This window comes from Ammodytes marinus, assembly GCF_949987685.1.
Source record: "Ammodytes marinus genome assembly, chromosome: 7".
In the NCBI taxonomy this organism is placed as follows: Eukaryota; Metazoa; Chordata; class Actinopteri; order Uranoscopiformes; family Ammodytidae; genus Ammodytes; species Ammodytes marinus.
The window spans coordinates 13,628,587-13,652,237 of record NC_137211.1 but is presented as its reverse complement, the minus strand read 5'-3'; the positions used below and the strand labels follow the sequence as shown (position 1 = coordinate 13,652,237).

The 23,651-nt window shown below is 41.3% G+C and overlaps 3 protein-coding genes across 3 annotated transcripts; 1 reads left to right on the top strand and 2 right to left on the bottom strand.

Annotated features, from left to right (window-relative positions):
• The first annotated feature begins 1,860 nt into the window (after positions 1 to 1,860).
• LOC307253472 (hemicentin-1) lies at positions 1,861 to 14,679 on the top strand. Its single transcript, XM_080031550.1, has 19 exons — positions 1,861 to 1,942; positions 2,078 to 2,116; positions 3,096 to 3,152; positions 4,289 to 4,573; positions 4,662 to 4,934; positions 5,212 to 5,505; positions 6,150 to 6,413; positions 7,414 to 7,704; positions 7,930 to 8,205; positions 8,611 to 8,883; positions 8,983 to 9,270; positions 9,889 to 10,161; positions 10,239 to 10,356; positions 10,444 to 10,601; positions 10,694 to 10,795; positions 13,857 to 13,916; positions 14,134 to 14,193; positions 14,332 to 14,400; positions 14,540 to 14,679. Exons 1-19 carry the CDS (start codon positions 1,864 to 1,866, stop codon positions 14,602 to 14,604), a joined length of 3,324 nt encoding a protein of 1,107 aa, XP_079887676.1. The 5' UTR covers positions 1,861 to 1,863; the 3' UTR covers positions 14,605 to 14,679.
• Positions 14,680 to 15,288: 609 nt separating this feature from the next.
• apobec2b (apolipoprotein B mRNA editing enzyme, catalytic polypeptide-like 2b) lies at positions 15,289 to 17,363 on the bottom strand. Its single transcript, XM_080031551.1, has 4 exons — positions 17,065 to 17,363; positions 15,989 to 16,169; positions 15,522 to 15,868; positions 15,289 to 15,428 (listed from the first exon to the last, which is right to left on the bottom strand). The coding sequence occupies exons 1-3, from the start codon at positions 17,346 to 17,348 to the stop codon at positions 15,524 to 15,526; spliced, it is 810 nt and encodes a 269-aa protein (XP_079887677.1). The 5' UTR covers positions 17,349 to 17,363; the 3' UTR covers positions 15,289 to 15,428; positions 15,522 to 15,523.
• A 2,684-nt stretch (positions 17,364 to 20,047) lies between these two features.
• Positions 20,048 to 23,084, bottom strand: LOC307253514 (zinc finger BED domain-containing protein 4; the record flags this gene model as incomplete). Its single annotated transcript, XM_080031621.1, has 5 exons — positions 20,048 to 20,884; positions 21,287 to 21,893; positions 21,992 to 22,251; positions 22,381 to 22,617; positions 22,935 to 23,084. The coding sequence occupies 5 exons, from the start codon at positions 23,082 to 23,084 to the stop codon at positions 20,048 to 20,050; spliced, it is 2,091 nt and encodes a 696-aa protein (XP_079887747.1).
• Positions 23,085 to 23,651: the final 567 nt, after the last annotated feature.

The following is a 23,651-nucleotide window of genomic DNA, read 5'->3' as shown; positions in this document are numbered from 1 at the left end:
AAGTGATGTGATGTGATGTATGTGGTTATAGGCTGGCCTCACAGAAGTGTTAAAAAAAAACTGCAGCTTCCGCTTCTGTTTCGGAAGTCACACCACACCCACAGGATGGAAAAAGTTTTAGTGTGAAAGTACACCAAAATACAATAGTCAGAGAGAGGTAAGGTTTCAGTTACCCTTGCTTTTAATCCTGTCCACTCTGAAAATAAGCACAACCAGTGCTTATATTCAAATGAAGATCTCAGTAATTTTTTTTACATTTTTTAACCCTCCTTTGAACATACCCAACCTACTTTTGCACAGTAAACACAATAGGGGAGAGTGGCCTAAGTTGTGCATTTTGAAAGTTGTGCCACCCCTTGTTTCTAGAAAACCGTGGAAGAAATTGGAAATGTGACCACATATTTAAGAAGAGCCATCCATTTGACTCATCCTGTAAAGAAGGGAGACACAAGGAATAAGATATAAGCACATTTAAGCTCAAAAAACTGTTTTGCCTTTCAAAGCAAAATTTCCATGATCAAGGTTTTTTGATTATTGTGTCTGAACAATTATAGACAAGTTTGAAAACATTTGACACATGTTTTAGTGCTTTGGTATGCTACATTTTGAGTCTATACAGTTAGCACGATGTCAGCCCTAAATTGCTGCATCATGCTTTTTATCCAAATTTCTGGGATTGGGGTGATTTGTGCCAAAGGGCCTGGGTGAGTTATAAGTAAGTAAGTAAGTAAAATGTATTTATAAAAGCACATTTATGACAGTTTGCACTGTCCAAAGTGCTGTACATAGTGCATTCAGTAGGTAAACAATGAAGGTAAAATAACAATAACCAAAATAAAAGACGTAAAGCCCATAAATCCACATAAACACAGATAGTAGTGCAGAGGTAAGATAGTTAATGGGGAGGAAACACCAGGGTGTACAGATGGGTTTTGAGCCTTGATTTAAAGGCAGCAATGTAGGGGAATCACATTTGTCAGGTGGCAGTTGGTTCCACAAGCACGGAGCAACTAGAGCAAAGTACATTTCTGAGAGTTGTGCCAGTGGCATGGCTGTATATGCTGGTCACCAAAAGAAAGTGATTGTCTACAGTAGCTCAGAAGAGAGTGACATCTCAATTCCACTTAACGACACCACTGATGAGAGTTCAGATGGCCAGAAAGATGATGATGGTGACTTTGTCATTGTAAGCTTTGCAGGTAAAACCATTAGATCTGCTAGGCCTTGTTTAAGAAAATTGTCCTTCAATCTTTGTCAACTATTTACTTTATTTACTTTAAATACACCTTAAATAAGTGATTGTCTAATGGATTTGTCTTGCATTACAGTTTATGAGATATATATCAATGGCACAATTCACCCCATGGTATTCTCTCCAACCGCACAACTTACACCACACCGGGGGCAAGTTGTGCATCAAGACAACTTTTTTTCCGAAAGCTATATTTCTTCAACAGTTTATTCCAGATCCAAAGTTTTTATTGCCAGGGATGCACAACACCCTGAAATATATGTACATATTTGAGTTGGGGACTTTACTGTCAAGGCCTTACTTTAAAGTCACTTTGAGTGAAAAGTTGCACAACTTAGGCCACTCTCCCCTATCTGTTTTGTTGTACAAAATTGCATGTCTTGTCAACACATTAGCATTCTAGCACGTTGTTTCGATTCCCTAAACCCTGACACATTTAAGCAGAAATCAGAAATTCAAATTCATTTTGAGAACTCAAACATCTGACTGTGGTTGGCCAACACATTTCCTGTTGCTCCACAAAAAGAAAAAGGGAGGTGAGTTTAGAAATGAGTACACCCATCACTTCTGCAGTTTAGATCCTCTGCTGCACTTCACTGCACAGTAGATATATGACTCAACTCGACAGCATAACCTCCACATGTGCGGCTCAATGGAAAATGTGGTTTATCAAGGTCTTCAGTGTCATATGTAAGTTCAAACAGATTATATTCATTTTTCTTGTTTATTTTTGTTTTTATTTATTTATCCCAAGTACGAAGTTTATTTCCTTGCTCATTCAAGTGTCATTCCCACTGAGTATTTTATCTTCATTTGATTTGACAGATTTCACTGCTCTTTGTGCAGCTGAGGATTCTCCAGATGGTAAGAAACATGCTTGGCGAAACAGTACAATGTATTTGACACACATTATACTGGTTTTAAAATACCAGCTTTTTTTAATATTTTGAAAAACATTTGATTTCCGATTCCGGCATTTCTACCAATATACGCAATGCATACCTCAATGCAGTTTCCAAGTTGACTTTTATGATTTTGAATTGACCTAATACACATCTATGTATTAAATGTTTTAATAGCCTGTATTACATGTCAGAATCAGACCACAATAACATTTAGGAAGTTGAACATGAGACAAGTCAACACGAGGAACATGAAGTACAGCAGTTCCTAGAATAAAATGCCCAGTGTATATTATAGCTTAATATTTCAGTATGACTTCATGTTTTTAGTGTTGTGTTTTTTTAACTGCATCGTCCCTGTCCAATGTCCTTGTTCTTGCGTCATCCAGTAAATGTTGAGGATAAAATAATCACCTGGTGATAGTTCTCCAACTTGTGCTGGGCGAATCATCATTGTATCTGTTTGGAGAGTTTGTGAGAGGTGCAAATATTTGATATTTGATTTAATTCAGGTTCAAATTCACCTGTGTGGAAGTTACATAAAGGACCACAGCGGTTTATTTAGGGCTGAAACTATTAATTGTTTTCATTGATGATTCTTTTATTTGATTGATTATTTTGTTTATAAAATGTCAAAAATAGGGAGAAAAAAATCCTGTAATTATTCCCACAGACTCCAGGAGTTCAAATTCTTTGCTCAGCCCACAACCAGAGATATTCAGTGTTCTGCCATATATGACAAAGAAAAGCAACAAATAATTACATTTGATAAACTGAAACAGTTGAATGTTTGGCTTTTGCTTGAAAAATGACTGAAATGATTATCAATGCAGTAGTTGCTGGTTAGCTTCCCTTTTATTGACTTATCGGTGAATCCTTGCAGCTCTAAGTTCATTATCACTGCTTTTGCTGTTTGTCACACCTCTCCTGTCATTAACCAGTCACCACCATGTTCGACGATCCTCCAGACATTACTTCAGTGGCTCCAACTATCTATGGTGAGATATTGACCTCAGGTGTGCTGTAAAAACATGAACCTTAAAGGGGTAAACATTTAATATAAATGTTGATGAACTACCAACATATGAAACCATGTGATGATGATAACTGAAGATTAGCCTGAATTGCTGAGAGAGGTAGTTTTTTCTCAAATTGTGGCAGTGGGCTAAAGTGAGACAAATGCTGTGGGGTAAAGTGAGACAGTGTCTGTGCCCTCTTTTAATGAATCCATTATATTTGAAGTAGCAAGTAGGTAGTTTGAAAAGACAAAAGACAATGTGGGCTGGAGGTAGGGGTTATATGGTTGAAGGGGTGTCAGCAAGGGCATTGTTTGGCACGTATGTATGTGGGGGACAGGAGAGTGACCTTTAACATTAATAGACTCTAAGAAATATGTCTTTATTCAATGAATGATCCCAATAAAACAAATGAAGAAAGAAAGACTCAAAAGATGGAAAATGACAGCTGGGTCTAGTCCTGTTCTAAGTCCCAGACTGTTCTGGTTCTGATTGTCCTTCTCTCTGGCCCCTAGACACTAGCTGACTCTAGGGGTCCTGTGTTCTGACCCCCAGACTGTGTTTTAATCTAACTGGTTCTATCTGTCATTTGAATGTTAATTATTGAATATGAATTATATGTTGTATTTGATCAGAGTTACTTTCAAGTGTTTAGAATTTTTTTTTTGCTTAATTGACCAAACCCCATGATTCTGTTACTAGTCTGACATTAGTTTTGTAATATTTGGTTTTCAAGCTAGCTGTCAGGATTCTAACTGTTACAATTTGTGTTGTTATGGTAGTTTCAGAGTGTAAAAAGTAAGTGGTTCAGTTTACCCCCTTAATTTTTCTGGTCTGTCTCAGTTTACCCCACAGCTGGGGTAAAGTGAGACACATGACAACTTTTTTTTAAAACAATCATATTTTCACTGCCCTTTGTCTTGAAAAAATGCTGCTAATGCACATTTCTAGGAAACATCCTGAATTAATGGGAAATGTGTAAATTTGAGTGATAAAGCATTTTAGCTGGCTTAGAGGGGAGCAAATGTAAAAAGTGTCTCAGATTACCCCGTTCTCCCCTATGTATAATAATATATGAATACATGTAATCAACAATTATGTTTTTCATCAACTTCCAGTGCCTCCTCTGCCATCTCTGCATTTGCAATCATCCTGGTTGGACGTTTTCCCTCTTGAGAAAGTGGAGTTCAGTTGTAATGTCACTGGCAGCTCTGAGTGGACCTTCACCTGGTTCAGAGATGGACTCCCAATACAAGATTCAGATCCAAAGGTGTCTTTGTCAGCAGCGGAATCAGTGCTTACAATTACTGCAGAAACATCAAGAAGTTATTTCTGTAAAGCTCAACACAAAACAAAGGGTGTTACCACTAGTGCTAGTAACTTACTTCAACTCACAGTGTATGGTAAGTTTTGTGTAGGTTCCCTGACCCATATTTTTGCTGAATGTCTAAGCTTGACTAAGTATATATCTTCTCCGCTATTTCCAATTAGCAAACAAGCCCAAGCCAACTGTGAGCCAAAGTCCAAACTTTGACAAGATGTTCCCAGGGGAGTCTGTCACCTTCAGATGCATGGTTGATACTGCCTCTGGATGGGAATATCTGTGGTTCCACAATGGAACTGAAATTCAAGGATCCAGTGAAAATGCTTACACCATAGGTCATATAGATTATCCCAACCGTGGACAGTATCACTGCAGAGCCAAGAGAGGCAAAGGCCCATTCTACACAGAGGAAAGTACACAAACAACTCTGCAGGTCTCTGGTAAGATTACTTATGAACTGTGTCATCACTTTGCCACCAGCTAAGTCAAACTGCATATCAAACAGTATGACCACTTTAATAATTTCTATAGGCATACAAGCCATTATGCAAATGTGTCAATAGTTCCAATTCCTATATCTTTGAAACAGGAAGTTTAGATGATGATCTTAACTTTTCTCTGTTCCTCTCATCTATCCTTTTGAAAGTCATTTTTATCAGGTTTGATCTGACATTTCTTTCAAAATGTCTAAGTTTTCTTTGTTTTGCACATTTGCAGACCCGCCTAAACCATCTCTGAAGGTGAGGACTCCCTGGCCGGATGTGTTCCCAGATGAGACAGTGGGGTTAATCTGTGAAGTCGACAGTTTATTGGACTGGACGTTCACCTGGTACAGAAATCAACATGAGCTCGAGGAAGACTCAGACCCGACTATAGATGTCGACGGATCATCATCGCTCAACATCACCTCAGTCACTCAAAGGCATCAAGGAAGCTATGCCTGCAAGGCTCACCTGGAGCTCCGGCATGTTAGCTCTGGACTCAGCAACACAGCTGATGTCAAAGTGTACAGTGAGTGTAGCATTACATACACTTCACATTTATTTAGCAATCGTAAATAAATAGTTGTTACATTTCGGGGTATGAGCCATGAGATGAGCCAAATTGATACCACTCTCATATCTGTACGCTTATTATAAAACTTATAATGCCATCTGCAAATTAGCGTAGCTTGGCATAGCTCTGCCCCAAAGGTAACACATCCTGCCTAATACTAGCACCTCTAAAGCTCCTTATTTAGTACACTACTTTATATTCAATTTGTTTAATATACTAAAAGCAAACTATAAAAACAACACATTGTTTTACGTTGGGTTATAGCCTATGCCAAGCTATTTTTTGGTTTGGATTTCTTGGCAGTGATCTGCTGTTTCCAGGGTGAGATTGCTGCTTGGTGGAAGTTACCTATCGTTGGACAAAACCAGGCTAGCAGTTTCCTTCATGAATGTATTGCAGTGTTCCCATAATACTATGGTTTCCAGGCTAAGCTAACTGTCTGTTGGCTGTAATTATTAAGCAACTATGAACAGACCAAGACAGGAATAAAGCATACTAATGTTAACAAATTATATATGGATGCTTCTCAGGTTTTTTGGGTGCATTGTTCTACAGTGTTGAGCAACAGCAATATGGTGTGAACTGTCTTTTTGTTGTAGATAACACACCAAAACCAACACTGAGCAAGGATCCTGGATTTAGCCCAATGTATGTGGGGGAAACAGTGAACTTCACGTGCAACGTTGATGTGTCCTCGGGCTGGGAGTATCAGTGGTACAAAGATGGGAAGGGACACCCTGCTACAGGCAAATCCATCAGCATCCCTCTTGGTCCTTCTCATGGGGGGAAATACTTGTGCAAGGCCATCAGAGGTGAAACAACAACAACAGACTTCAGTGACGAAATACCACAAGATGTTCTTGGTAAGTAAAAACAGCAAAGTATTGTTATTTCAAGTGGTGTGTTTACAGCAGGAAAATGCACATTGTTGTTGTAAGTATGTTAAATGCCTATCATCTTTTATTTGTTATTATGTGTTGTCATGGTGTTGCCACTAAAAGTTTTAAAAACCTCAAGGCTGCACTGCATGCAGTGAAACAGCATTTTGCGTGCACCTTGCTTCCGTTATTTTATACATTTCTTTCTGTTGAAACAGGATGTTGTGGTGAAGCATAACGCAGGGAGGGAAGGCTCAGAAATGCGTATTTGTACCTAGAAGAGGCATATGCACTGGGGTGGGGTGCTGTCATTGGCCAACAAAGTGTAGAAAAACATTCGTAAAAATTGTCCTCAACATTCAGAGGAGTAAAAATTGTTTATGAGCTCAGTTTTTGTTTTGCAACTGTTGAGAAAAAGTTCCCTGCTTCCTTCATGTTAATACAGGATCAGCTCAATGCATTTTAGCTGTTTCCTCTCTAAACCATGTGCATCCTTGTGGTTTGCATCAACGTCATTGTACCATGGATGCAAATTTTCAACTGGCCTGCCTTCACATAGGCTATTGTTAACTGATTCATCTGTGCTCTGATTTTTAATTTACAAGGCCATTGAAGATCTGCTTCTGAATACTTGTGTAGCCTACTTGATACTTGATTTAGAAGCTGATTGTTTACATTTTTTGACCGTGAGATAAATTCAATTAGGATCTACTTTTAAGAACACATTTTCAGTAGTTAGGTAGGTTTGAAACCATAAAGCTCCTCATTTAAGCAAGTTTTACGCACAAGATTATGACTCGGCCCACTTTTTTGCAAGCTTGACTGTATTGAGATCAGTTTTGTTGTGTGATGCGAGCAGATGCAATGATGATACTTTTGCTTGTTCATAATACTCTATAGTAAAATCAAAATACAACCAGGTTATATCTATGGGTAAAAAGTGTCAAATGTGTGTCGCTCTCTCTCTCTCTTTCTCTCTCTTCAGAAATTCCTGTTCCATATTTGAAGAATATAACACCATGGTTGGATGTGTTCCCCACTGAGAGTGTACAGTTGCGCTGTGGGATGAACGGCAGCTCTGCCTGGACTTATAGGTGGTACAGAGACGGGCGTGAGGTCTTGGCTGATAATGTTGTGTCTTTTGACTCAAATGGAGCTACCCTTTCCATCAGCTCGGCTTCTGATGCACATGCAGGAAAATATGTCTGCAGAGGAAACATGGTGGGCAGGCCTGTCAGCAGCAAGTCTAGTTCTGGACTAACTCTCAAAGTATATGGTGAGTTTCCTTCTTCCTTTTTTATAAACCATACAAATAAAAAATAATATATCTAATTCTTTATTAAGAAAAGAATCCTTCATTTTAGGCACAATTATTTTTGGGGGATAAGGGCAAGGGGTTGTTAAATAGGTGTTTAAGGCACATCAGGTTAAAGGTTAGCTTCTTTATACACTGGATGCATTGTAGGCTATTGATGAAAAATGAATTTTTTCTTACCATCAGACAAGAAACCCAGTGTCATACTGATGCAGGATCCAGAGTACAGGGTGATGTTTCCTGGGGAGTTTGTCACCTTTAGCTGTCAAATGAATGTCTCCTCTGGATGGGAGTACCTGTGGTCGTTCCAAGATGGCAATCCACTTAGCGTATCTGGAAATCAGTATACCATCAGCCCTGTTGGAACAACAAATACAGGATTGTATACATGCTGGGCAAAAAGAGGCACAAATCAAGTCTTCCTTACCAGCTTTAGTCAGGCTATACGGCTTCAAGTTGAAGGTGAGTTACTGTTGACCTCCTCTAAAATGAAGTATTCCCGCTATCTTTATGGTTGGATCAGAATCAGAATCAGAATCAGAATCAGAAAGGATTTTATTGCCAAGAAGGGTTTTACACCAACAAGGAATTTGTCTTGGTGAATAAGGTGCATACATTAAGACAATAAACAATGAACGAACAGTGACTATCATATATACAATATAACACAATATATAAACAAGCAGAGACACAAGTGATAAGTTAAAAATAGTATAAAAATAGAATAAAAACTAAGGTAAAGATACTTAAAAATTGTAAACATTTACGAATTGGTGATGGGTATGATTGATGATGTTATTTTGAACAGTTTAACCACAAAACTGATGTCACGAAATACGCTGAAACATTTCTTCCTTGTGCATATAGAGAACAAGCCTAAGCCCTCGATGACTCAAAAGCCAGATGTTGACAAGGTGTACACTGGAGAGTCAGTCTTCTTTGAATGCAAAGTTGAACTCTCGTCTGGTTGGGAGTACCTCTGGTACAAAGATGGAGGCGGAGCACCACTCCACAACGGAAGTACATTAAACATTCCTAATGCCCGCTCATTGAACAGTGGAACATATTCGTGTAGCGCTAGAAGAGACAGAACAATGTTCAATACAGAGCTAAGTGATAAGCGATTCTTAAACATATCTGGTAAGTTATTTCGTGTTGAAGGGTATTAGGCTATTTAAATATAAAGATGATATCTTTCATGATATTAGAAAGGGGCTAATGTTTCCGTTTTATCTTTAGAAATACCTGTTCCATCTTTGAAGCAAATAACACAGTGGTTAGATGTGTTCCCCACCGAGAGTGTGCAGCTGAGCTGTGGGATGGATGGAAGCTCTGACTGGACTTATACATGGTATAAAGATGGACAAATGTTTCCTGCTGATAGTGTATCATTGGACTTGGATGGAACTACTCTTTCCATTAGTTCTGCTTCAGCCTTCCACCGTGGACGATACAGCTGCTCAGCAAAACTCAAGAGCAGGTCTGTCAGCAGCAACTTCAGTTTTGGACTTGAACTTGATGTTTATGGTGAGATTTTTCAGAGGAATATTATTTATTTATTTTTAGCCTTATCACACTGGAAGAGGTAGTGAAGGATTAATTACACATTTTGGCATTCACTTTCTTATTGAGACTAAGATTTAACCTCATACGAGTCATATCTAATATCTGTATGAAGCTACAACCAGGAGACGGTTAGCGTAGCTTATCATAAAGTCTGGAGGGCGGGCATGGGAAAACAGTGAGCTCAAGGTGACTAAGACTCCAGTGTGTTTAGGTTTTAGTACAGTCAAACCAAATGAGATTTAACATGTTAATTTCTGTTTACGTTGGACCTCTGTCCATCTACCCCTGCTTCCAGTCTTCACAATAAGCTAAGCTTAGCTATCCATCTTTTGGCTGTGGCTTCATATTTAACAGACAATTTAACTGTATAATTACAATTAGTTTTTTGGTTTTTAAAGAAAAAAAAGGGAAGGGAAGGAAAAGAAGTAGCCTATAGTTTCAGTAGCCTATATCAAAATAGCCATTTTAAGCATCTAAATGCCAGTCCCTCCTTAATCTGGGCTGTGCAATGTTATTTAGGCTACATATGTAAAATGCTGACATACTAATAACAATGCAATTATTATTATAACCCCTCAGATACAAAACCCAGAGTCACACTGTTGCAATATCCCTACACCAATGACATGCACACCGGAGATTCAGTCTCCTTTAGCTGTCACATTAATGTCTCCACTGGATGGCAGTACCTGTGGTACAAAGATAGCAGTACGCTTGTCGAATCTGGCCTCAATCACACCATCGCTTCTGTCGTGACAACGAACAACGGATCATATAAATGCCAAGCAAAAAGAGGAAGGAATACAGTCTTCCACTCGGTCCAGAGTCAGGCTGTAAAGCTCAATGTCATGGGTAAGCTTCTGTTGACTTCCCTTTAACATGTTTTTCTTTGTGCACGTGTTAAGTGTGTTTTGGTTTTGTTTCTACAGAGCGCCCACAGGCTGAAATAATCCTGTTGACTGGTTGGTCAGAAGTCTTCTCCACTAATATCCTGGTGCTCAAATGTGGGGTGCAGGGGGAAGGCCAGTACTCGTGGAACTACACATGGTAGTACAAATCAGAAAATGCCAGTTATTTTGATCAAATAAAGTTTTTCTGAATGCAATCACGTTTACTTTCTGAAATTTCAAAAAGGTTCAAAGAGGGGCAACCTATTAATCTGCCACCCTCTGAGAAATATCAAGTCACACCTGTGAATGACCCTGAACAGAGCCATTACACCTGCAAGGGCATTCGCAACGGTAGACCGTCTTATTCAAAATACAGTGATTCTTTCAAGACCAAGAACCTTCGTGAGTATACCTGAAGTCTGCAAGTTATGTGTTTATACCCTGCAAATATTCTGTCTAAATTTCATTTTATTTTTTTTATTTTTTATCTGCAGTTGTGAAGAGGAGGGTACTTCTTTCCATCTCTGGCTGTTTATTTTTTGGCATAATTGCAGTCTTCCTTGGATGCATTGTCATAAGAATTTTCCGCAAACCAGGTTTCTCTTTAATTTTTGGGACTTTTTGTCAGATTTTACTGGTGGTCAAGTGTCAAAGTAAATGTTACCCAGGGGGCAAAGTGATTTTATGGGCATGGAATGTTGTAAAAAGTTGTTCACTAGAAATGATATCTAGGACTTTCAAGGATCACTACCTGGGTGGACAACCTGGTCAACTACAGTCATATGAAAAAGTTTGGGAACCCCTCTCAGCCGGCATTATAATTGACTCTGCTTTCACAAAAAAATATATAAAAGTGGTATGTCTTTAATTTACCAGGAACAGCTAAGTACTGGGATGTTTTCCAAACAAAGATTTTTTGAAAAGCAGTATTTGGTTGTATGAAATAAAATAAAATGTGAAAAACTGGCTGTGCAAAAATATAGGAACCCTTGTGGTTTTGTTGATTGTAATGCCTGTAACAGCATGTAAAACTGATGACTTTAAACACAAAGTTGGTTGGATTATGTTGTTAAGCCTTGAACCTCATAGAAATGTCTGTTTAATCATGAGAAAATGTATTTTAGGTGCCTAAATGCAAGTTGCACTTCTCTTTGACTCTCTGCTGAAGTGAGACAGAATGGGATCATCAAAACAGCTCCCAAAAGATCTGAAAAACAAAGATTGTTCATTGTCATGGTTTAGGGGAAGGCTGCAAGAAGCTTTCCCAAAGGTTTCAATTGTCAATTTCGACTGTAGGGAACGTTGTCAGGAAATGGAAGGACACAGGCATAGTGGCAGTTAAACCCAGGCATGGCAGACCAAGAAAAAAACAGGAGCGGCATAGGTGGAGGATTGTGAGAATGGTTGCACACAACCCACAGATCACCTCCAAAGACCTGCAAGAACATCTGGCTGCAGATTGTGTATCTGTACATCGTTCAACAATTCAGCACAATTTGCACCAAAACATCTGCTTTTTATAAAGACCAAATAACTTAATTTTTGTCTCATCAGTCCAAAGCATTTTCTTCCAATATGAAGCTGGCTTGTCTAAATGAGCTTTTGCATACTCCATGCAACTGTATCTGTGGCGTGGGCGCAGAAAGGGCTTCCTTCTCATCACCCGGCCATACAGATGTTTTGGTGCAAATTGCACTGAATTGTAGAACCATATACAGATACACAATCTGCAGCCAGATGTTCTTGCAGGTCTTTGGAGGTGATCTTTGGGTTGTGTGCAACCATTCTAACAATCCGCCGCATATGCCGCTCTTGTACTTTTCTTGGTCTGCTAGACCTGGGTTTAACTGCAACTGTGCCTGTGTCCTTCCATTCCCTGACAACGTTCCTTACAGTAGAAATTGACAATTGAAACCTTTGGGAAAGCTTCTTGCAGCCTTCCCCTAAACCATGACAATGAATAATCTTTGTTTTTAAGATCTTTTGGGAGCTGTTTTGATGATCGCATTCTGTCTCACTTCTGCAGAGAGTCAAAGAGAAGTAGAACTTGCATTTAGGCACCTACAATACCTTTTATCCTGATTAAACAGACCTTTATATGAGGTTAAAGGCTTAACAACATAATCCAACCAATTTTGTGTTTAAAGTCCTCAGTTTTACATGCTGTTACATGCATTAAAATCAGCAAGACCACAAGGGTTCCCATATTTTTGCACAGCCAGTTTTTCATTTTATTTTATTTCATAAAACTAAATACTGCTTTTCAAAAAATCTTTGTTTGGAAAACATCCCAGTACTTAGCTGTTCCTGGTAAATTAAAGACATACCACTTTTATCTTTTTTGTGTGAAAGCAGAGTCAATTATAATGCCGGCTGAGAGGGGTTCCCAAACTTTTTCATATGACTGTATATACTGGAAAGCTACAGGGGGCGGAAATGGCTCATTGGAGCCTCAGTTTAAGGCGAGGCTAACATTTTAAACCTTTTAACTTAAAGATCTCATCATGGAACTTTGCCAGTTGATTACTGACATAAAAACAATTCTTTTTTGTATTGAAGTTTTTTCAAAAATGTTTGAATATATGCAAATGTGGCATATCTAACTATGCTTGGATATTAGACAAATCTTTATTGCATTTTTACAACATATTAGTTTCCAAACAGAACAGATTTGGGATACCGCCTTTTCTTATTTTAAAAATATAATAATACTGTATTTTGAAGAAGTAAATGTCTCGTAAATCAGACAATGAACAACATATGAACATTTTGAACACACTTTTACTGTTAACCATCACCTTAAACTGTCGATTTTATTTGCAAGTCTGCCCCCTGTAGCTTTCTAGTAGGTAGGTGCCCAGGTTGTCCACCCAGGTAGTGATCCTAAAAAGTCCTAGATATCATTTCTAGTGAACAACCTTTTACAACATTCCATGTGTTTTCCAAAAAAAAGGGGGTTTTGCCCCCTGAGTATTTCCTCATATACTGAGCTCAAGCACAGCTCTGAGATACTTGCACTGTATTTGAGTATTTTCTATTTTCTGCTATTTTGTATTTCAACTCAACTACAGATTCAGAGGGAAATGTAGTTTTTCCCTCACATGCGTTGATTTAAGAAAAAAATTTACTGTGCAGATTCACTTGCTTATAACAAAATATAATTAGCCAATAAATTGTGATTTATTATTATAGGTTACAACAATTTTAATTCAATAATACACATTATTGTGAAAAGGGCCCTTTTGCATAAAAAGCTCTTTTACTTCAATTTTAAATGCAGGAATTTTTACTTGTAACAGAGTATTTATCAAGACTGTGGTATTGCTACTTCCACTCATGTAACACATCTGAGTACTGCACCAATGATGGATTCTAAAAAAAGCAGCATAATTAAAGATACAGTCAACATTTTTGTGATTATGTGTGAGTGATTATCGGACTCACAGGTGACCAACAACATGTCTCAAATTGAAGGATTACATTGCTCTGTAACCACTGGATCTGTAAATTTGAAACTGTTTGCTAACAAGATAAACTTAAAAGGTGATAATGTGTCAATGTGTTCACACCTTTACCCCAACAATATATTTTATCTCAAATTAAGAAACAACTGCCAAACTAAGGTGACCTTTTATTATATCCCTCCTTATCACTTAGCTGATGAGTACGAGAAGCCAGAAGAGGCAGACCTGTTTCTCAGCATGGCCCAGCGAGCTGGTATGTTGTCCACACCTTATGGTTTGTGGTGTTGGTGGCCGTTTCTGCATAAGCTGCAGATACTTCCTCACCACAGATTCATACCTGAGCTAGTTTTGAAATGACGCTTTGTGAAACTGTAGTGACAATTTCAATGTTGATTTTTGCTTTTTATTATATATTTTTTGCCTTTGGCCGTTGGTTTTCTTGTGTTAAAGTTCCTTCCTCCATCCTGCAGATGCACCCTGTCCTCTGGTTCAGTACATCACCGATGCAACACTGAATGATTCATCTAAAGGTAAAGAAACCCACAAATGAGAAAAGAAGATGATACAAAAACTATATTTCGATGCAAGATAGTAAGAAGGTAGTTTTTTTTAAGTTCCCTGGGTTCATCTTTGCTTGTTTGTCTTTTCAAAAACAATCTGACTGGCAGAGGGGGACGAAAATGGCACGATGTGTAGTGAAACGACACCATTACCAATAACCCCACTGGATGAACAAGGTAACAGATTTATATTCCAAATGAACCTTTCCAATCTAATATGCTCCGTGTAATGATAGGCGCCATACCAATCTCTTTTTAAGTGACACCTTATATTTCTAATCCATGTTTCTACATCTTTCCCTGCATGTCTTTGCAGCTGTGACAACGGAGAGCCACAATACAACAGAAAGCAACGGTGGGCTGGTTTCCTTTAGACAATGAGTCACTGAAGCCCTGTGAGGATTTAAATAGTCACAGTGCATCAGGAAAAAAAATCACTAATGTTCAAGCGCAGCTGAGGATCATTGGGATAGTTTTAAAGGTCATTAGTTTCCTGTAAAAAAAACCTACAGGGACAAGGGGACATTTTGACATGTCTGTAGTGCTAAATAAAATTAAGGTAAATCCATCAGGAGTCGTACTATGCTGACTGTGAATGTCTCTTCACCAAAGTGCAGACTAACATACCTTATACGTACTGTATGAATGTGTATAGGATTGTTCTACACAGAACATTACTTACTAGCACAATAATGTTGAGAATTGTACATATTTTAATTCACGTTGTAATAATAATTTGACCATTAAAAGCACTTAAAACATGAAACATTATTTATGGTATGTAAAGGGGTGGCTGGGACTCAGTAGGTAGAGCGGGTCGTCCACTGATCACAGGGTTTGACGGCTGGATGCCCACTTCCTCCTCTAGTCCACATGTGATAGCTGTAGAAGTGCAACATAGTGCACTGTACATATGTTATGATGTGTGTATGAAATTGTCATTCATTCTTTTCAATTCTTTGAACAAACACCAGATGTCAGTAGATACATTTCAGTCTATTCCAAAGTTGTATATTCTTTATGTGTCATTGTTCAACTACATTCAAGCTTTTTGTGTCTAGCTATACCATTATCAAAATAAAAAATACAAAATGTTGCCATGAGTGTTCATTCAAACTAATATTAATCTGTAGCAGATTGTTTAGTGATTGGTTGGCCTATTTTCAAGGTTCAGTCAGTGCTGAGATCTTGTCCATCATGTGCCCCTGTAACAAGATGGGGGGCAAAAGACACAGTCATTATTAAGACACTGACAGAAGAAGCATACTAAGCCTTCAACACAATACTAACTGACTCACATCTACTTGAGGATGTCAGCCAGTTTCTCCATATAGTAGATGTAGTTCTCCTGACAATCTTCCCAGGGTGCAAAGGTCTGGTCCTCGTCCTTCTCCACATAGGTTTCCCAAACAAGTGAGAAATCGGCCGGCTTCATCATCCGCAGTTTGCAGCCTGCGTTCACCAGAGCCCGCAGCCCTTCTACAATCTCTGGCTCCTCCCACTCAAAGAGACGGGAGCAGAATATGCAGAGACGAAGATTTTTGCGCTGCTTGAGGATGGCTGCCAGCTTGGCTGCACAGGACACACAGGGACTGGTTGAGACATACCATGTGACCTCATACTCTTGGGAAGTGTTGGTGAGCACCTACGAAAAATAAAAGAGTGGAGGGGATTCATGGAGCCAGGCTTAGAGGAGAAAACCTTGGGGTGAACAAATGTGTGACATGATACAGTAGCAATAAAGCTGCGTGCGAGGGCTCATTACTTGTTGGAAGAAAGCCTCTTCTGCATGGGCTGTGGCATGTTCATCCTCCATATAACCTTTCACAGGCTCTGTGCTGCCTCCTGGTGTATCCACTCTAAAGCACAGCAGGGTCTTGTTCCTCCCTGACGAGTACTCCACGTTCCGGAACTGAAACTTGAAGTAGAACGGGCTCATCTGTTCTCTGGTGGAAATTTGGAAAGTGGGAATTTCCATGCATCAAATACTACGTTCTTTTTTCCTTTCAGTTAATACCAAAGCAAGTGTTCCACCTGGTTTGAAAGCACTAACTGGCTAATTATTGCATGAAGGTTATAGTAGCATAATACAGTGGAGAGAAACAATCAACGTGATGTAGGCCTACTGTCTCTACCAACAGTGCGTTCAAAATCATCTGTCACCCTTTAATCATTGTGCATGACAGCCCAGCTGGGAATGGCAGTCCAGGTGAAAAGGCGCTCACTCACTTTCTTGCCTGACACTAAGAGCAAGACAGAGTCACTACTTTTGTGATGAATTTGTCAACCATCCAAGAAACAGTGACAGAGACAGTGAGTCTTCTCTATCGACAGTGGTGACACAGGGAATAAAAGATTGAAGAAGTTTCTATAAATATTTTTGGCTTTCACATCATCCCCTCGATCTGGGGATGTGCCAGGCCCTTCAGAAATCAGCCACTGTACAAAACAAGTCTTTCTATGTTAATCCATTGTTATAGTCCAGTTCATAAACAGCTAGGTGGATTACACAAATAGATCTTTTTATAGCTTTGCTATCAAAAAGTGTATACTCAAAGGCTGGGGAACAGATGCTAGGCTTAGTGATATAGTGGGCATCTGTGGCGGCTATGTGACTCATCCCTATTCTTACCACTGGGGTTAGTGAGAATGGCAGCAGGTGCAAGACATTAGTATTTTTCCTCACTTGAAAAAAACTATAGAACACACATTGTGAAAAATATGACTAACGGAAACATACAGAAAAATACCTCAACTACAAAATAACCAAAACGTAGACGAGATAAAGAGCAGGTAGTATGACAAACTGACTCTACTAACTATGAATTACATTTGACTCACCCAGTGACAATCTCAAACGGTGGCAGTTCAATGGGCTCGAACTCTCCATTTTCCTCAGGGCTCTTTGCCTCAGCTCCTGTTGCTCCTGCACTTTCCCCGTTCGTCTTCTCTCCTTCCGTCTTGGCCGACTCTGGGGTCTTCTCTGGCTTCTTTACAACTTTCTCTGGCCTTTTCACAACTTTCTCCTTCACCTTTTCTTTCTCTTTCTCCTTGTCATCATTCGTTTTGTTTTCCACCTTCTTCTCTTTCTTCTTAACGGTCAACCGGCTGTTTCTGTCTGCCATGATTCTGCGTAAATGGATGCCAGCGTCAGAGAAAGAGAGGGAGGGAGAGAGAGCTAGGTCTAAGTGGAGTGATAACCCCAGTGCACTTACAGAAATAGATCCTATTGTGCTGTGGCTGGACTCATAACATGTGCATAGCTGGCACGGGCTTGAATAGGTGACTAAATTAACTCACCCCCCCATTCCATGCCCTAGCTGTTAAAAGGCCAATGGGGCAACACAAGAGTGATTGCCCATATGTTGATGAGAAGAATCTCATACTCTTTATACAGTTGCCAAAAGAACAAAAGGAAACTTGCACATTCGTTGTATAAACCTTAAACTAAACAAGAGGTAGCTCTTCAATCCACCCATCAGGCTTTGACTGTCAACAGGCAGCAGCAACCGGCAGGTTATTAATAACGGCGCTTGGCTGTGTGAGTGTCTGTGTATATGGGGTAACTAGGGCTCTCTTGATACTAAACACCACTTTTGTTTTTGCCAACTCCAATGTCCTGGACCCCATTAGGTCTCAGCAATACAGGTCAGCTAAAGGGCACCCCGAATAGGGGAAGATTGGGAGCTATATTGTACAAACAAATACACACAAAAACAGTGTGTATTAGAGTATGTGTATATGCTATAGCAATAGTTTGAGAGAGAAGTGTAGCCTAGTGTGAGCCTGGGAACAATCAATCTATTGAATCACACTGCATCAGTATGGTCCTCTGCTGAGGACATGGTGTGGGGGAGGGGAGGAATTTGTCTTTGAAGAGTGTGTGTATTTTTCTGTATGTGTGTCTATGAGCGGTCAGAAAATGCCTTTCTGCACTGCAGATGTAATAACGTAAGGCATAAGGGAGGAGGCAGTTCAATTACAATTTTCTCCCCTCCCTCAGCCTGTCTCCCTGCCAAGTAATTCATTTCAGAGGCAATTACCAACAGGACTGCAGCCCTGCTTGCTTGTCTAACTCATATGGATGAGCTGTCACAGCCTGGAGGGGGAGTGTGGGTGGGTGGGTGTGTGTGTGTGTGTGTGTGTGTGTGTTGGGGGGGGGGAGAGACTGCTGCTCCACATTCAGTCGCAAACAACAACACACCCCTTGGGGATGAGCAAAACACCCTGACACATCACACTGTGGATATCTAGCAAGCAACCCAACTAGATCCTGAGAGACATCCTGGGGCGAGAATCATTAAGATCACAGCCATCTTTTATAATTATGATCTATGAGGGGAATCGTAATGGATCTCACACAGACTGGCACACTCCCTCTGAAGTGGTTTTGAACAACAAAGGAAAAAGGTAAAGACTGGGATGAAGGTGCTTTGCGGTTGGTGAAAAAAGAGATCCTTGTGACAGCCCTTCTAATCAGATCTATTGCGATTCCATCACAGCCAGCCATCCTCAAAATCATTGATTCTGTTGTGTTCCTGTTCCTTATCTATCACCAAACATTACTTAATGCATTGGAGCAGCTTGCCCCTTCAGATGTAGCATTAGAGAACAGTGGCTACAAATAGTTTTCTGCCATTTACGTGTAAGTACTGAAGTGATAAGGTTGTGTGAGCCTCATTGGCTTTGGAGAGAAGTACTGTGTAGGATGTGACTGCTAGCTTCCTGCTGACTCAAATTAAACTGTAATGGAATTACATACAATTACCCTGGCTCCCCACTGGCCCAGCCCTGAGTAACAGAGGTAAATAAAGACAAACGCACACAGTGCAAAATTCACAGTTTCTCCTTCAAAGAGGTTTCTAAATATTTCAATGAGGTTAGACAAAGCTAAAGACTGTTGTGCCACATGCACAGGTCCTCTGCTAGTTTCCTGGGGCAGAAGCAGGGTCAAACCCATTTCAATTCCAAAAAGTTCAGAAGTAGAAATAGACATGAAATTGAAGAAAAAAGAAAAGAATGTGCTCATAAAGAAAAATGAAATGGAATTGTCCTCCACTCCAAAAGAGCACGTGGCAATACAAAACACATCAGAGAAAAAGCATACATAAATTAGGTTCAGAAAATGAGATATATCAAGATTTCAGCTTTTCTGTAATCGCAAAAAATAAAGAATGAAAGGTGTCTAATGTGCACACATGCATGAGTGCACTAACATCTGCAAACTGCACACACTTCTGCGTTCAGAAGTTGAACTAATTTATTATGACGTCCCAGTGTCGTTGAGACATACTGTACATACAGACAGAAAATAGAACAAGTGGATGATTCACTTTAGCAGCTGAGGCCTTCCTTCAAAAACAAAATCAAACGAATGAGTCACAAACTCTCGGGTTATAAAAATAAATCATGTGCAACAGTATGCGATGATGTTGGCTGGTAAAGACACAGGCTGTCTTTGGGGGAGGGAGAATGAGAGAGAGAAAGCGGGGGCTTTGTGGTCCTGTTGGTTGTCTGGAGATCCTGATTAGGCAAAATAATGTCAGAGAAAATGCTTTAGTATTGATCTGTTTCTAGTTCCCTTGGTCAACAGCATGGGGTGTATGCAGGCTACATGATAAACAGACAGCAATCCACACCTACTGCAGTCCACAAAACCCTTCTCAAGAACAAAGACTGAGCCTTGGCTCGGAAATCCGGGGAAATTCATTCCATCTCGTGTCAAAATGATGCGTAGAATGAGGACTATGTTATGTTACTAGCGCAGCTCTGATATAAAGTCATCAGTTGCTATTCGGGTAAAATAAAAGCTTGACTCCTAGCTTTAAGTCCATAACAATCTGTAGTTGGCTTTGAGGTAGATGAGCGTCTCCAGGTTCTTTGGTAAGACGCGGCCTCTCTCTGGCCGCAGACTGTGCCCAGCACTAATGAAAATGCTCTCCACTGCAGTGCCACAAGCAGGTATGGTGAATGCCCTCTTGGCTACCTGGGTAAGCAGCGGAAAGTCAATTGCCTTACGCCGCCAGTAATGCAAAGCCTCCTCGTCCGTGGGTTCCTCTCGCAGGTAGACGGCCACCTCCTGCTCCAGGCTCTTGGCCTGTGTTGTGGGTCTCTGCTTGATGAAAGAGAACAGCTTACAGGGCCGGGAAAGGGCCGAGATGGGCGCCGGCACAGGAGGGGTCTGGGATGGAGGATGGAGGTCTGTGTTGGGGTCGACTGGACCTGAGGACGCTGAATGTTTGGATAACTCCTCTATGAGAACCTGTCTGTGCCAGTCGGGGTTGCTGCTCCACGTGAGCTTGAACTGAGGGTCCAGGGCGGTGGCAGCGATGTAGAGGGGATCCTCCAGGATAGGGGCCAGCCGACTCTCCAGAGCCCGGCTGAGGCCCACCGGGAGAGAGGGGCAGTGGGGGGTGGATGTCTCAGAGAGATGCTTCCGAAGGCCAAGAACACAAGGCAGAACCAGGCTGATGGCCACATGCCGGTCTGTCTGCATGTCCGCCTGTCTGTCCCCATGCACCATGTCCCAGGCCTCAGTGAAGGGCTCCAAAGTGTCAGTAAGCTCCCTTAACATGGCTCTCTCTGAAGCCCCCAGCGCCAGCTCCCCTGGACCACTCACCTCCTCCAGGAACTCCACCGAGTCCAGCAGCCGCCGAAGCACCTGAGTTAAAAAAATAAATAAAAAAAACATTTTAAGAAGTACGAAAAGACACTGGTAGATTGTGTCCTTCCAGAAATGTTAGCATCTTTCTGTCTCTAAATAACAGTCTTGCTGAAACAGCCCCCTACACAGCCTAGGCATCGTAAACTGATATGTAAACAAATGCGCTCGGACCAACCAGCACACACACACAGTACGGACAGGTAGCGGATCAGGAGGAGATATTCACAGATGTTGACAAAAAGTGAGTTTGACAACAAGCCTTCTTCAGAATCGCTGACTCCACCTTTACAATAGTTGCTATCATATAAAAGCTTAAATGAACACTACAGAATGTCACGATATCTGCTCATAATTTGTTATAAACAATTTAAGGTCACACTATATCAAATATCATAGTACCTTAAGCTGAGCAACCCAGTCTCTTGCTGCAGAAGGGGTGTTTCCTTGTCCGGCCACGATCGACCCAGGACCGTCAAACACCTGGCTTAGTTTCTCGGGTGGAACGGCAGAGGTAACGTAGGTGTAGAAACAGGCGGCCTTGGCCAGTGTGGAAGAGAGCTGTGGACAGGAGCGTAAGCCCTCTCTGACGCACTGCTCCAGAGAGCGAGAGAAACAGTCCACCCGACAGACACCCAGACCCTGCACCCACGAGTCCTCCCATTCCCCTTCCTCTCCACCGTTTCCGTGTCCATTCCTGACCCCTCCTCCCTCCACGCTAGTACAATTGCCCACCTCTTCTTCCTCATCTTCACTTTGTCTGTCAGCGAGAGGAGGCGACACCAGGAAACCAGGGAGACAACATGGCTTCACGGTGGGCGTCGCTAGGCAAGAGTCAGCCACGACACGAAACGCCCTCCCCGACACGCCGTGAGAATGACACACTTCGTCAAAATCTGACAGCACGCGATTACCAGAGCTGCTGCTCCCAGTCAGGGGGAGACACGCCAGGAGAGCCGAACGCATCTGCCAATCAGCCGTGAGAAAATGGCAGGTGACGCCAAGGTACCTGAAGAAGGAGAAAGAGAGAGAAGAGGAGTGATTAGCGAAGAAGTCCAACAAAGTGGGGGGAATCATGTGGTTTGTTGGTTGATTTTACCTCCTTACCCTGAAGTGGCTCCAGTGAAGCCCCTCCAGAGATCCAGGCTGAGGCTGAGGGCGTGTGCTGAGGCCAGGGCCTGACAGGTTGCCAGCTGGGCCTGATAGGCGTAGGCCGGGAGGAGCTGGCTCTGGATGTAGTGCTGGGGCTCGGGAGTATACCGTGGCTCTAAGAGCTGAAGCAGCTCTCGGAAGCCTCGATTTTCCACTATTGACACTGGCTGCAGATCGCGCACTATCATCTTAGCTATAGCCTCGGAAATCAGAACCTGCGGTGACAAAAAAACAACGCAAATTACCCTTGTTCAGCAAATGATTTCATTGCAATCATGCCACAATAGATATTTCAGATATCAGGTTATTTGCATCTCTGACAATGATAGGACCATGAGGCGCACCTGCCGTGGGTCATGTCTGTCAAACTTGGTCAGCCCTACTCCAGAGCTTCCTCCCTCCACAGTTCCCATTCCTCCAACACCTCCTCCTCCTCCCACTCCTACTCCAGGACTGATGGGGAGAGTGAAGCGGGCATTCCCTCCATTGGTGGTGAAACTATGCAGGGAAGCAGAGGAGTAACCCTCTCTCTTCATATCCTTCCTTTTCACAAAGTCATCATACATAGCCTGGTGCTTCCGCTGAGAGGGAGAGAGACAGTATGGGCACAACAGTGTTACTGGTTGACAGGTAGAACAGTTACATCACTGCTTTAAGTGTAGCTCATATAGGCTATATCTCTACACCACACTGCTTGTTCTAATGTGGAAGAGGACACAGTATGGGTATAGGGTAAATTCCCCTTGTAAAGCAGCAACAGTCTCAACAGGGTTAATGTAGATGATATTGTGTAGTAGCCTATGTATAAAAAATATGCTATAAGGCAAGCTGTTTCTGACGTTCACAGCTTAGTCCTTACATATTACAAGGATACAATTCATTCATTTAAAATAATTACCTTGAGATGCGTTACGAAGTTGGACGTGACACTCCGCTTCGCCTGGATTCTGGTACCACAAGCCTTGCAGTTCGACTCGATTTTGCCATTTTCACCTTCAAACACAATATTAAAGTAATCCAGAATAGACACCTTTGAAACTGACGCCATTGGAGCCCACAGTTCCTCTGCTCCGAAGTAAAAAATCAACTTGCGATCAAGGACAATCGGAGTCGGAGGTATCAATCTCACCTCGGCTGTAATCATGAGCACAGGCCAGCGTGTTTACCTCCCAATCCCTGATCACACATTTAAAACAAAAAAAAGGTTGCTGCCCGTTGCGCAGACAAAAGAAAATTGTATTCCAAGTAGGAGTTGCGTCGCTTGTGCGTCCGAAATCGGCCACAATCGGGCTGCTGTGGATGTCTGCACACATTTAATATAATAGCCTACAGAGGCTACATCCGTTGTCAGCGCGCTCCCATCTGTCGTTCGGACGCAGTGAAGAGGAGACTGAGCGCTGTGGTTCATGGAGGTTTACAGACTAGGCTACCATAATTTGACCAGGAAGTAGCCTGCACACAATAAACGGGAGTTTCTGGTTTCTTACCCCGTTTCGACAGTTCCCGGTGATACTCGTCTGTTCCTAGCCAATTCTGCTTGCATCCGAGGGTGGTGACGCTCAGTCAAATGTTTTCAATGACCCTCGTGCCATCTGAATAAGACGAGGCCGTTTTT

Coding starts and splice junctions, on each gene's coding strand:
- apobec2b (XM_080031551.1), bottom strand. CDS start 17,348: ATGGCAGACAGAAACAGCCGGTTGACCGTTAAGAAGAAAGAGAAGAAG. Junction 16,170..17,064: donor CCGTTTGAGATTGTCACTGG/GTGAGTCAAATG, acceptor AATTTCCACCAG/AGAACAGATGAGCCCGTTCT. Junction 15,869..15,988: donor AAGAGGCTTTCTTCCAACAA/GTAATGAGCCCT, acceptor TATTTTTCGTAG/GTGCTCACCAACACTTCCCA.
- LOC307253472 (XM_080031550.1), top strand. CDS start 1,864: ATGACTCAACTCGACAGCATAACCTCCACATGTGCGGCTCAATGGAAA. Junction 10,602..10,693: donor TTTCAAGACCAAGAACCTTC/GTGAGTATACCT, acceptor TTTTATCTGCAG/TTGTGAAGAGGAGGGTACTT. Junction 14,194..14,331: donor ACTGAATGATTCATCTAAAG/GTAAAGAAACCC, acceptor TCTGACTGGCAG/AGGGGGACGAAAATGGCACG.